The sequence below is a fragment of the Drosophila persimilis genome, unplaced genomic scaffold (genome assembly GCF_003286085.1).
Source record: "Drosophila persimilis strain 14011-0111.01,24,50 unplaced genomic scaffold, DperRS2 tig00000002-arrow-pilon, whole genome shotgun sequence".
Taxonomy (NCBI): Eukaryota; Metazoa; Arthropoda; class Insecta; order Diptera; family Drosophilidae; genus Drosophila; species Drosophila persimilis.
The window spans coordinates 21834027-21846137 of record NW_020825289.1 but is presented as its reverse complement, the minus strand read 5'-3'; the positions used below and the strand labels follow the sequence as shown (position 1 = coordinate 21846137).

The 12111-nt window shown below is 51.4% G+C and overlaps 1 protein-coding gene across 2 annotated transcripts; it reads left to right on the top strand.

The window, feature by feature from the left end:
- The first annotated feature begins 112 nt into the window (after positions 1–112).
- LOC6601348 (general odorant-binding protein 56a) lies at positions 113–671 on the top strand. Of its 2 annotated transcripts, none has more exons than XM_026986741.1 (2): positions 113–169; positions 264–671. In XM_026986741.1, the coding sequence occupies exons 1-2, from the start codon at positions 113–115 to the stop codon at positions 669–671; spliced, it is 465 nt and encodes a 154-aa protein (XP_026842542.1). The 2 variants fall into 2 exon arrangements, with proteins under 2 accessions (XP_026842542.1, XP_026842540.1); XM_026986739.1 differs by having other exon boundaries at positions 249–671.
- The last annotated feature ends 11440 nt before the right edge of the window (positions 672–12111 follow it).

Below are 12111 nucleotides of genomic sequence, written 5' to 3'. Positions count from 1 at the left end.
TTGAATTGATATTTGCCATTAAAATGTCTGACTGACTAATGACCGAGTGGTGGGTGGGTGGGTGCGTATATAAGCAGAGAGTGGGGCCCCAGAAACGGAACTACAATCCAACATGAATCGTGCTTCGGTGGTGCTGCTGCTGATGGCCTGTCTGACGGTCCTGGCCGAGGTGAGTGCTGGAAAGAAGGACTTCCCCTAGAGGAGGCTACTCCCTGCTCACTGCTCACTGCTCTCTGGTCCTTCCGCAGGGCCGCTATGCCAAGGTGAACCTCAATCTGGGCCTGACAGTGGCCGATGAGGCACCGCGTCCCCTCAGCGAGGCCATGGTCCGCCTGTGTGGCGAGCAGACGGACATTGCCCTCCAGCAGCACGACCTCTCGCATCCCTCGGAGCCCGTCCAGTGCTTCACCCACTGCCTCTACGAGCAGATGGGCCTCCTGCACGACGGCGTCTTCGTAGAGCGCGACCTGATCGGCCTCCTGTCGGACGCCAGCAATCCGGCCACCTGGCCGGAGCGCCAGTGCCACGCGATCCGTGGCTCCAGCAAATGCGAGACGGCCTTCAGGATCCATCAGTGCCGGCAGCAGCTCAAGGAGCAGCACGACCCCGAGGCCACCAAGGAGGCGGACTCCACCAGCACTCCCTCGCAGGCAGATGACTTCTTGCCCTAGGCTTTTACTTTCTTTTCGTTTTAGGTGTTGGAATTTAATGTTTCTTCTACGAGTATATATAGTGTTCTTTTGCTGGCTTGAATCGTTATTAAATCCTTGGTTGGTTCTTAGGGAAAGGCATCTTATTTGTCAATGAAAAAGTTGCTTTGACTACGAGAGCCCAAAGGGGTGTTCCTTGATGCCTTGGGGGGCTGAGTCGGTCCCACAAGAGCCTTAATTGGAACGAAGTCCAGGGAATACAGTATTTTTAGTATCTTGGCCAGGTCTATCGCTGCTCTACCCTAATCTCTGCCTGGAAAACCCTCTAATCCAAGGCAGCACTCGGACCGGCTCTCATATCCGTGGGATATCCATATGCTCGAGTCCCGGCCCTCGACTGCGACCATTAGTGCGGGCTCGATACTCAATTGCGGGACTTCTGCGGAGCCCTTGTGGTTCCTTCGCTTTTCCATGGAAATTTAGCCACTTGTCTCTGGCTCTGACTCTGGCTCTGTCTCTGTCGCCTGGCATTGTTAACTACAGGGGGGTATGGGGGGTAGGAGGGCATGGGGGCGCACGGATTGTGTAAATGACGCTAATGCAAAGATCGAAGTTGGAGCCACCCCTCTGCATGCCGTGCCGTGGCACTTGTCTGCGATTTCAAGTGCGTTTTGCTCGGCAATTATTTTTTGCTCAATGCCCGACCCCCACTTGACTTTAAATTGTCGCCAGCTGCGGCTCTGACCACCTGGATTCTCGACTTCCTTTGCCATTTGTTCTCTGTCGCTGCCACTGTCGCTGCCCCTGCCCCTGCCCCTGCCCCTGCCACCGCCCCTGCCACCGCACTTGGCTGCGTTTTAATTTGTTGAGGAAAAGTGGCTAATTTGAAATTCTTTTGAGCCAAGTGCGCACATTTTTGAATGTCAACTGGGGATGTCCTTTTGTCCTTCCGTCGGTCGTCTTCCCGATTGCATCCCCCCACCCCACCACACCCCACCCATTATGGGCGGCGCCTCCTGCCTGGGCTTTGTCTTTGTGTCACGCGGCATGAAATTGAATTTTCACTCTGGGGCAACGAGAAGGGGGAGGGCCCAGCCAGCCAATTGGTGGGTCAACCGTCAGCGCCGTGGCCCCCTTAAGCCTTCAATTATGTCCAGAGGGGCTGTGGGGGGCGGGGGGCGACACATACAGCGTAATTTGAAATGAATGAAAATTTCTTCGGCTCGGTTTTGCCTTTTCAGTCACTTTTTCAGCTGTTGATGTGGCTCTTATTCCTGTTTCTGTGGTTGTTGTTTTTCTGCACTTGAATTTCAATTTACATAAGTCTCTGTCTTGCACTGTCTCCCCCCCACCCCCCTCTATCCCTATCTCTTGGCAAGTCTCGCCTTTGTTAAGCTTTCATCTTAACTTTTTTCTGTGTCTGCAGCCGCCTCCGGGCTTAGGGGGCGGGGGGGGCGCTGAAGAGGTTGTTTTTGTGGTTAAATGCAAATTTTATTGAATTCAACTCTTTTGTGTCTGTCTGGGTGAGCGTTAAAGAGGAAATTGCATAATTATGCCGCCTAATCTTCAGGCAAAGTCGCAAATGTGCAACGCCAGAGGCGGCAAGGGGGATGGGGAGGGGCACATGGCTGGATAAGCAGGTGCATCCTCTGCATCTAGCTCCTCTGGCTCATCCCTGATGTCTAGGGCCGTCTCCCAGGGTCTGAGCCTTAACGAAGAGGAAGAAGGGATGTCGATCGGGGGCTTCGATTAGTCTCCCTCGAAGGCTGGCCCAAAGACTCGGTCCGGTCTTGTAAATTGCATTCATTCGCCTCATCAGACCCATTCCGGCGGATAATAAAAGCTGATGGCGAGAGACGGAAAGGTAGAGGGGGCTGCGGGGATGCGGGGCTGCGACAGTCGAAAAATACATTTGTAACAATATTTCAATCATTAATAAATCAATTAAAATAAATTGGAATTTTGTGCGCTGAACGTTGAACGCGATGATATTTTTTTCGCCTGCCGAAAAAACAATACCCCACCCCCGCACCCCCCTCTCCGCCCCCCGCAGAGTGTGTTTCTTGTTGTGCCCTGTGATGGATTCGGTTCCATGCCATTTAATGCAATTACGGAAGAGCTTACTGTGCCCCTCCCGCCCCCGGCCACGCCCCCGCCCCCGCCGATGAGCCGATAAATCAGATATGGGGGGAAAAAGGCATTTTTGATGGCAACAGACATTTTAAAGTGACTGACACTGGTCCACGGTCCACGGTCCACGGTCCACGGTGCATGCTCCATGCGGAGGGCTTCAATAATTCATTTGATTTACGGCAAAAGCCTGACTTTCACAGGGGGGGCAGGCGTGGGGGGGGGGGGGGGCAGATATTAAAATGCATTTATTTGAAATTATGTTTTATCTGCCAGACGACAGACAGGCCCCGAAATGGAGCGGATTCCATGCCGAACATGGCACTATGATGGCACTATGCACTCGCACTCGCACTCGGACCCAAACCCGGACACGGACACGGACCCGGACACGGAACTACTCTCAGCGCCTTACAACTGGGGAGACATGTCAAAACTTGCGCGACGTCTGTCGATTTGTTAAGTAGAGGGAGATGTCCATGGGTGGCGACAGGCATCAGGCATCAGGCCCCCCCTCGGAGAGGCGGCGAAAGAATGAGCGAAAGAGGCGAAGCTAAGACGAAGGCAAACAGACAGGCGACAAATCCATGAGAGCGGGCCTGAGCGAGACATGAGCGTTAAGAGCATTAGACTAAACTTTGCCCTCGACGTTGATGTCGTGCGAGTGCGATTGCGAGTACTAGAAGATCCCCCCACCCTGCCCCGAAAATATGCCCGTCCCGGGGGGGCTAGCAGGTGCCCGCAAACGGCAGTGGGTACTCACAGTTGGCAGCCACTGTGGCGGACTGAAAAGTGATGCGCTTTCAGGGGCCACAATATCCGAAATGGATTCGGCAGGGCTTTGGCTTGAGTTAAATACAAATATGCCTCAACAGAACACCCATTGCCTCTGGATAGATGTTCTTGAAACCTAAGGGACTTGCAGTCAAGACAATTACAGTGGCAATAGCCGAATAAAGGGCTTGGTAGGAGTAAGGGACAGCCCCAACCTAGGGCAAGCGGTGATAATCCATAAACCATAGTTTCGATATCCCCCACCCCCCCATTTCCAGAGAGTTTGAGCCACTTTTGATATTTGTAATATGCTTCTTCTCCCTTTTCCCATATTATAAACATATTTTTTCGTGCATTTTCCGTATGGTCTGAAAAGTTTTCCTTTTGCCATCCGCCCTCCACCGCCCTCCACCGCCTGCCGGCTGCCGGCAGCTGTTGCGTTGCTGGCCAAGCCCTGGAAATGGGAAAAAATTACTTGAGCCTTGAGCCGGATTCTGTTGTCCGCTCTGAGGCGTTGAGAGGAAACCACGAATGCCAGAGCCCAAAGATCGATAGGGAGCCTCCACAAAAAAAAAAAATGTAAATAAAGTGGGGGCTGCGGCAGGGGCTGGGGGCCGACCACAAAATCTCATCACGTTGAGCAAATACGGGCCCGCCCGGCCCCGGCCCTTCCCGGCCGCATGCCAGGCCCGCGTTCAAGTGTAGATTAAAAAATGGCCGCAAATAAGTTTCGGGGCCCACGATTCACACTTGAAAATCGATTACGCAGCTGTGATCTGCCACGCCCCCCTCCCTGTGTGTCTGTGTGCGTTTGGGGGGCGTTTTGGTTTTGCCAAATCACGTATTGGCAATTGCTTACACGCTGATTGAGTCCGGTCCGGCACCTAATTAGGCCCTGCCCCGCCGCACTCGCTTTCTGCCGTTTCATGGCGGTCAAATCAACGGAGTTGCAGCTGCCCCCCACCCAAGACTGGCGGTTCCAGTTCCAGTTCCAGCTCCAGCCTCAGCTCCAGTTCCGGCTGCGGAGACAACAGCCAGGCAGGCGACAACAGCAGGAATTTCTTCATTTACAGGGAGACGTTTTGCGGTGAAACTTGCTGACATGGCAGCAGCAGGAGAAAGGGGTAGGGGGAAGGGGACGGGGCTGGGGGCTGGGGGATTGCTGGGGGGCTTGACGGCTTGTTGCGGTTGTGGTCGCGCTGTCGGGAGCTAGATTTTTGCCAGCTGCTGTTGTGCCCTTCGAGCGGCATGCAAAAATAATTGCAGACATTTGTGGCCCCGCTGAATGTCTACCTCTAGCTCTGCCTCTTTCCCTGCCCCTCCTGCCCCTGCTCATTGTATTAATTAAGAAATTTAGTTGCTCGGCGACTGGTAGATTTGAGGTCTATTAAGATGTGCGAGCGGCCACCAACGGGCCCATTTGGGAGCCGGGAACGTGCTGCTGCTCCAGACGGGACAGCGCTGGAATGTGGCTGCCAGAATGCTCCCTGGACGCCCTCCATCTGCCCTGGAATCGTCTTCGTCATCATCCGCTGGGTGCATTCCTAGTTCTTTTGGTCTCTGTCTGGTGTCTGCTGTCTGCTGTCTGCTGTCTGCTCCTGGTCCTGGTCCTGCTCCTGCAGCTCTTTTTGCTCCTCGCTGGTGGTTAATGAGTTATGTCAAAGGAAAACAATGTTTGCTACTTCATTTATATGCCATTATTATTGCTGTTGTGGTTGTCCCGTTTCCTCCGTTTTCCTTTGCCCCATCCCCATGCCCCTGCCCCTGCCCCTGCCCCTGCCCCATCCTCTGCTTTGCTCCTTCTGTTGTCTATCCTCTGGCCCCGGCCAGAGAGTATCTTAGTTTTTCTTTCAGCTTCGGCTCTATTATGCTGCTTGTTATTTGCTCTCTCTGTCTCCTCCTCTGCAGCCCCCTCTGCGGACCCCCCCTCGTCGTTGTTTATGGCAAAAGTTTTTCTCCATTTTGCTTTTTATTTTCTTGTAGTTTTGTTGCTCTGTGGTCGTCGCATTGTGCCATGATTATGATTGTATTTCGTCATGTCACTATTATTTGCTATTTTTCGCTTCAACTTTAGCCCCTCCAGCGTTTCCATTTCTCTTAGTTTTCTCCCGGCTTCTCCTTTCTCCTTTCTCTCCGCAAATCCGTTTAAAGTTGGATTCAATGTTTGTTTGTCGCCTGTCGGTTCCTTCTTTTAGTTGGGTTTTGGCAAGTGTTTCAAATTTAATTACCATGATTTGTTCCACTTCGGAGAGGAGTACGCATACGACGTGTATGCCGCTGGCCAAGTGCCGACAATTGTAATTAAAACTTAATTAATTGCATAAATATTTGCATTTGCTAATGGGTTTAATGAATTGTTATTGTTGCCCGCCGCCCGACCAGCCGACAGGGGAATTCGGCTGGAAAATTATGCGAAGCTTTGAGGCTGCGCCTAATTGGCTTTAATGCACCGCAAAGACGAGTCGCAGGTGAGTGGTCCGAGGTCAGAGGTCATTCATCTGGACGAACCCATAATTAGTGGCCAGAGTGGCGGCCCTTAAATGGCAAATCCATCGAGAAAATAGAAAATTTTCAATTTATTTATGGAGGTGTTTCTCTTTTCTCCGAGTGTACGCATAGGAAGTGGCCCACAGATCGAGTATCTATTGGGGAGTGTTATTAGGAATCAGGTTTAAATTAATTGAGCCACAATCGTGTCTTCTTCATGGATAGCATTTCCTTTGGCTCCGACAACACAAATATTGATTCCATCTGCCATCTGCGCGGCACAAAACTAAGCAAATTGCACAACAGACAACTGGGGACAGACGGCACACGTAGAAGGAGAGGGGGAGGGAGAGACAGACACCTGGCCTTCAGCCCCTCACGACTCTCCGGCGGGCGCTCCTTTAATTGTGATAAAGCCATCTCTGGCAGGGGGTGGAGGCTGTGGCAAGTGCGACATGTTGTGCACAACAAATAATAAAAGCAACGGCAACAGCATCGGCAACGGCAACAGCAATCAGAAGCAGTTAATAGAGGAAAGCGTAGTTTATCAACTTAACATGCGGTGGAGGGGGGCGGTGGGGCGGTGGGGCGGTGGGGAAGGACACTGTGGACCTGTAACGAGTTGTAAATGTGTGCGTCTGCGTATGCATATCTGTGCTCTGCTGTGCTCTGCTGTGCGTGCGTGCGCTCAATGATTAATTGCAATAAAACACTCATGATCCAGCCAGAGCCGAGGCCGGAGCCGGAGAAGCGGGCACGGGGGGGCAAAGAGAGCCCCCACGAATATGATAAATGGCATTTTGTATTGCCCAGAGACGTCCTAGACACACACACACACACAGACACGCACACAGACAGAGGCTCTTCGGCTTGTTGGCACTTGGATCCCCGCATAACCGCGAGCGTCTTTTCCTCCTGCTTTTTTTTGGGGGGCGGAGGGGGGTTTCTCTCCCGAAATTTATGCTACTCTTTTGTCTGCCTTCCTGGTAGCTCTTTCCGGAGGTGGGTTTTGGGCTGCTTTCCTTACAATGGAAACACGTACATTTCTCAGGCGTACGTGATGTCGAGTATTCATCAAGCATATTCGTTTGTTTGCTGCACACTCACACACACTCACACTCGCACTCACACTCATATATAATGAAAACATTGTCCTGGCAGTTCATAGACGATGAAGGAAGAAGCGTCTCCCCCCCGGAGCGCACGGAGTGGATGTTTGTTGTTGATTATTATTTCCGGTCTGTGCGTTGCCTTCTTCAACTTTTCGCCAAAAAAAGGAGCAGCAGCAAAGAAGATACACGACGGAAGAAGTAGCACTTGAGAGGCAGGCGCCTCCCTCCGCCCCTCCCCACGCCCCTGCCCCCGCCCCCGCTTTTGGGGCCGCTTGTAAATTAAAGTTCTCGGAAGAGCAGCAACAGCGGAGTATCGGATCGGATCTGATTTGTTTGTAGCTTTTAATTAACGTTAAGTATGCAAATTTGCCCCCGGGGGGAGGGGCCGGAAGGCGGGGCAGGCAAACAGATTGAAAATTTCGTACATATCCCCAGGCGCAAGATTCCTGGGAGACCGGAGGCCTCCAAAGGGGCCTCCCCCCCGCAAGCCCTTACAGCGCGCTGTTGGGGGGTGGCAAAAACTGTTATATTATAAACTTTACCGTAAGCTGGGTGTCGTGTCCGGTTTATAGCAAGAATCAAGAGCTTTTCGAAAGCTCTCTTAATGGGGGCTGCCTCTCTTCAGCTCTCTCTCTCTCTCTCTCTCTCTCGTTGGCTGTCTCTGCGCTCTTTGGCCGATTCTCTTGAGCTGCCGTCGTCGTCGTTGCCACTGGGCTTCTGTCGTCATCGTCCATTCATTTCACTGAAAAATATGCCGGCAATAAGCAAATCAATTCTGCAATTTACTCCACAATACTATTTCAATTACAAGCGGAAAAGGAGCGAGAGAGAGAGCGAGAGAGAGGCTCCATTCGGGAAAGAGTACTCGCTTGGAAGAGAGCGAAAGAGAGAGGCCTACAGCCTCCATTTTGCTCCATGGCGGAGACCACGTTGAGCGGCCGCCATGTTGGCCAATCGGCTCCCGGAGTAGCAGGCGCTCAGAGGCGCCCAGCAGCATCGATGACGTTCTCCAAAAGCCAAAAAACTTAACCCAGTTTGCAGAGCAAATCGTCATAGACGGGAAACCGATGCAGACAGAGATGGAGAGACAGGCAGAGGGAGAGAGCGAGAGAGCGAGAGAGGGAGTGCGAGTGCAGGCATTTGCATTTAATGCAATTTCAAAGCACCCCTCTCTCTCTCTCTCTCTCTGTCTCTCTCTCTCTGTGTCTCCCTGTGTCATTAGCATGCATGTCTGTGAGCCACATAATTCCAGAAAAGTGTCCAGCTAATGTGTCCTTAATAGCGACATCATCCGCTTCTCATGTGTGCGCTCACACACTGCCCGTCCCCCCGCGCCGCAAATGGAATTAAGTCCAGCAAAAGCGAGCGGAAGCAGAAGAAATTAACGCTCGGGGATTTCCCAGGGTCCATTACAATGTGTCCGCGCCTCCTCCCGCCTCCTCCTGCCTCCTCCTACTTTTGAAGCCGCCACTTTTTCCCGTATGCAAATTTCGGGCACATTAGGAGGGGGGCTTCCCCATAAATCTTTGGCCAAGCATTAGCTGATGCATGCACCCAAATGTCCAGCGGATGGGGGATCCCAAGAGAGATGGAGGGGGGGAGAGGGGGAGCGGGGGAGCGGGAGACACCGCAAGTGACTTTAGTGAAATTTACAAGCTGTCAATAATTTATAGCAAGGCAAAAACTTTGCGGCCAAAGTGCCGTAAATTGGCAGCAAGGAGTTATTGTTGTGTGGCAGCCGCTGCTGTGGGGGCGGGGGTGGGGGTGCAGCCGCTATCAATTTCGCCTACATAAATATTCATAGGCGCCACTTTGGCACGGGGGGCAGGGGCAGGGGCAGGGGCCCCCCTTGCGTGTGTTAATTTGACGCTTCCGGGATTTATTCAATTTTCGCCAAAGAAATATACAAATCTTTCGAGTGGAGACAATCGAGACGGTTTCTATAGGGAAACACATATGTTTACACGCATATATTAGTGTGTGTGTGTGTATGTGCGTGTGCGTGTGTGTTTGAGTGTGTCTGTGGCCAATTTATTAAAATTAATTAGCTGCTGCTGCTGCCACAGCCACAGCCACTGCCACAGCCACTGTCGCTCCTTTGGCCCGTGCATGTGTGCGGTTTCCCACAGCCGCGAGCGAGTAAACTGCAAGCCAGGCCAAGCGAGGGGGGCAGGCGGGGGCGAGGCGGGGAGGGGTTTGGGGGCTTGGTTGGGAAATTAATTAGATGCCGAATTATGACCAAATTCAAATATTTGATTGTGAACGCAGAAAGGAGCGACGATGCCGCACTCAAAAAGCTATTCGATAATTTATGAATATTTTTCTGAAACGAATACCTATGTATATATGTATGTGCATATGTGGGGGCTTTGTAAGCCCCCAAAAAAGTCAAAAATCGAACTCAATTTAGGGTGAAACTAAGCCAGGAATAGAGCCTGCCGGAGTGTTTGCATAACGATAAGGGAGGGGGGAGAGGGAGGCTACACATCCGGCTATCCTGTCCTTGCCTCCACTCGGCATTTGTTTAAGTAATTTGCCCGAAAATGTTGCACAAAATGCTCGGCAGCAAATCAAACAAACAAAATTCAGGGGCGGCTTCAGGAGGGGCATCCGGGTATCCGAGGGGACAGCAAAAGGAGGTGCCATCAGCAAGTGATGTAAAAGAAAGGCCATCAGGCGGGGTGGCGGGGTGCCATCAGGGTAGTCCCCTGTCAAGGGTGTCTCCTGTGTCTGCTGTGTCTGCTGTGTAGTGCATGCATCGTCCGGCTTGGTGTCCAGCCCAGCCCGTAACAAGGACAAACAAGAACAGCACAAAGCTCTCTCCTGGCTGCTGCTGGTTGCTGCCAATGTTGCCCCATTAGCCGCTGCTGCTGCTGCTGCTGCTGCCGATGTTGCTGCCGTTCTTGGGGCTGCTTCATTGCCCTTATTGGCTGTTCAAAATAATTACAATAGTTTGGCCTCCGACAAGAGCTTAAAACTAAACTAAAAAATAAAAATTAAATTCATGTTCTGGGGGAAATATGTTCGTGTTGCTGTTGTTTCTGTTGCCTTTATGGGGTCGAGCGAGGACATTGCTGCTGCTGTTAGTTTTGATGTTATTTTTGCTCCTGCTGGAACTTTTACTCTGTTTCCCCCGACGATTCTCGACTTTCATCTGTGGGCAGGTATTTTCTTAAATTTTTCTTCGCTTGAAGAAGGCCTTTCTAGCTTTTCTAGCTCTTCCGTGGCTCTTTTAGCTAATACTTAAATGCTATTTGGTAGGGGGGACCAGTGGAAATACTTCATCGAGAGCCAGTGCCCGACAACTGTCCAGCCAGCACTCAGGTGTCCCTCTCCCTGGGAGATGAGACGCATTGCTATAATTACAAAAGTTTTTTAATAAATACACAACAAGCGACCGGCAGTCGAAAAGAAAAATCAACACAGGGCGGGGGCTAGGAATCAGTGGAAAAGTTACCAGAAGCTCTTGCCACTCTCCGAGTCTCCCAGTCTCCGAGTCTCCGAGTCTCCCAGTCTCCGAGTTTTCCCAGTTATTTCTGTTTGTGTTGTGTCATCGACAGCGACAACAATGCCAAGAAGGAGCTGCGTTGTCATTTTGATTTGAGCCAAGGACTGGGATTGGAATTGGAATTGGAGATGGAAGATGGGCGATGGGAGGAGGACGGAGGTGCACGGTACAGTGTGGAGTGTAGGGTGTTCCCCCTCTGCTCTGGAGTTCAACTGCCAGACATTGGCTGGACATTTCCGGTAATAAACAATTTCAGCGACAGGCCATTGTCAATATGGCCCGATCAACTCGAGGCTTTTGTCCCTTATCCACTTTGGCTGATGAGTCCTTCAGTGGCGGTTCTCTCGCTGGCTCATCCGCTGCTCCTTTCTCTTGTGGTCTCGTTAATAAGAAGAAGTGCCCCTTGGAATGGTGCAGCTGCCACTGGCACTGCCACTGCCACTGCATTTGCATGCTAAATGGATGGGCGTGTCCCCTATCCCCAATCCTTGTCCGTGTCCGTGTCCGTGTCCGGGGCACTCCTCGTTTGTTTTTCGCCATTTGTCAAATGTCAGTGCTCATGAGCTGTTATTATTATTAGCTCTCTTCTCCCCCTCCCTCTCTCTCCCCCTCTCCCTCTCCCTCTCTCTCTTTCTCTTGCAGACGACCAACATAATTGCGTTTTGAGAAATGTGCATCATTTTTTATGCAGCACTTTGCATTTTCTATTACTTCATTAGAAGCAGCCAAACGAATTGCAGTTGCAGTCCCCCTCCCCCTCCCTCTCCCTCTCTCTCCCACCTTCTTTCCAGGGCGATCGGAGTTGATTCCCAAGCGGAAAGGCACTGGGCTCCCAGCGCTGGCCCGCATAAGTAGGCAATGATTAATGTCCACAGTGGGCGCGGGGGTTGCGGGGGGTGCGGACTTGTGTGCCTTGCAATTGAAACTCGTCATTTGCCGGTTAATTTCAAGCGTAAACAAAATCAACAAAAAAACAGGGAAAAAAACAGAAAGAGTTGGAAAAAAATACGTGGCCAAAAGGCAACAAAGTTTCATCGCGTTGGTTTTAAATTTTTCATAATTCATGAGCAAAACTGCACCCCCTCTGCCCCCCTCTCTGCCCCTCTCTGATGCTGCTTCTGTTTCTGACGTTTGTTTGTGGCACCCACACACACACACACACACACATACACGCCAAGAACTATGCTCAAAGGAAAAAAATAAAAAAATTAGGTAGAAAAAGAGAAATCACCGCTTTGCTCTACGTTTCTAATGCCGCAAAGAGTTTATAGTTTAGACTCCCCCCCCCCCCCCATCTGCCCCTCTCCCCCCTCCACCGCTCTGCTTTGGCCTGCTGCAGACGACTGTAGCTGGGTGCCTCTACAACGTGCAGATCATATATATAAAACACTTTTCAAAATCAGAAATAAATTATTTTTTTTCTCTCTTTTTTTTATACCAATTATAATCC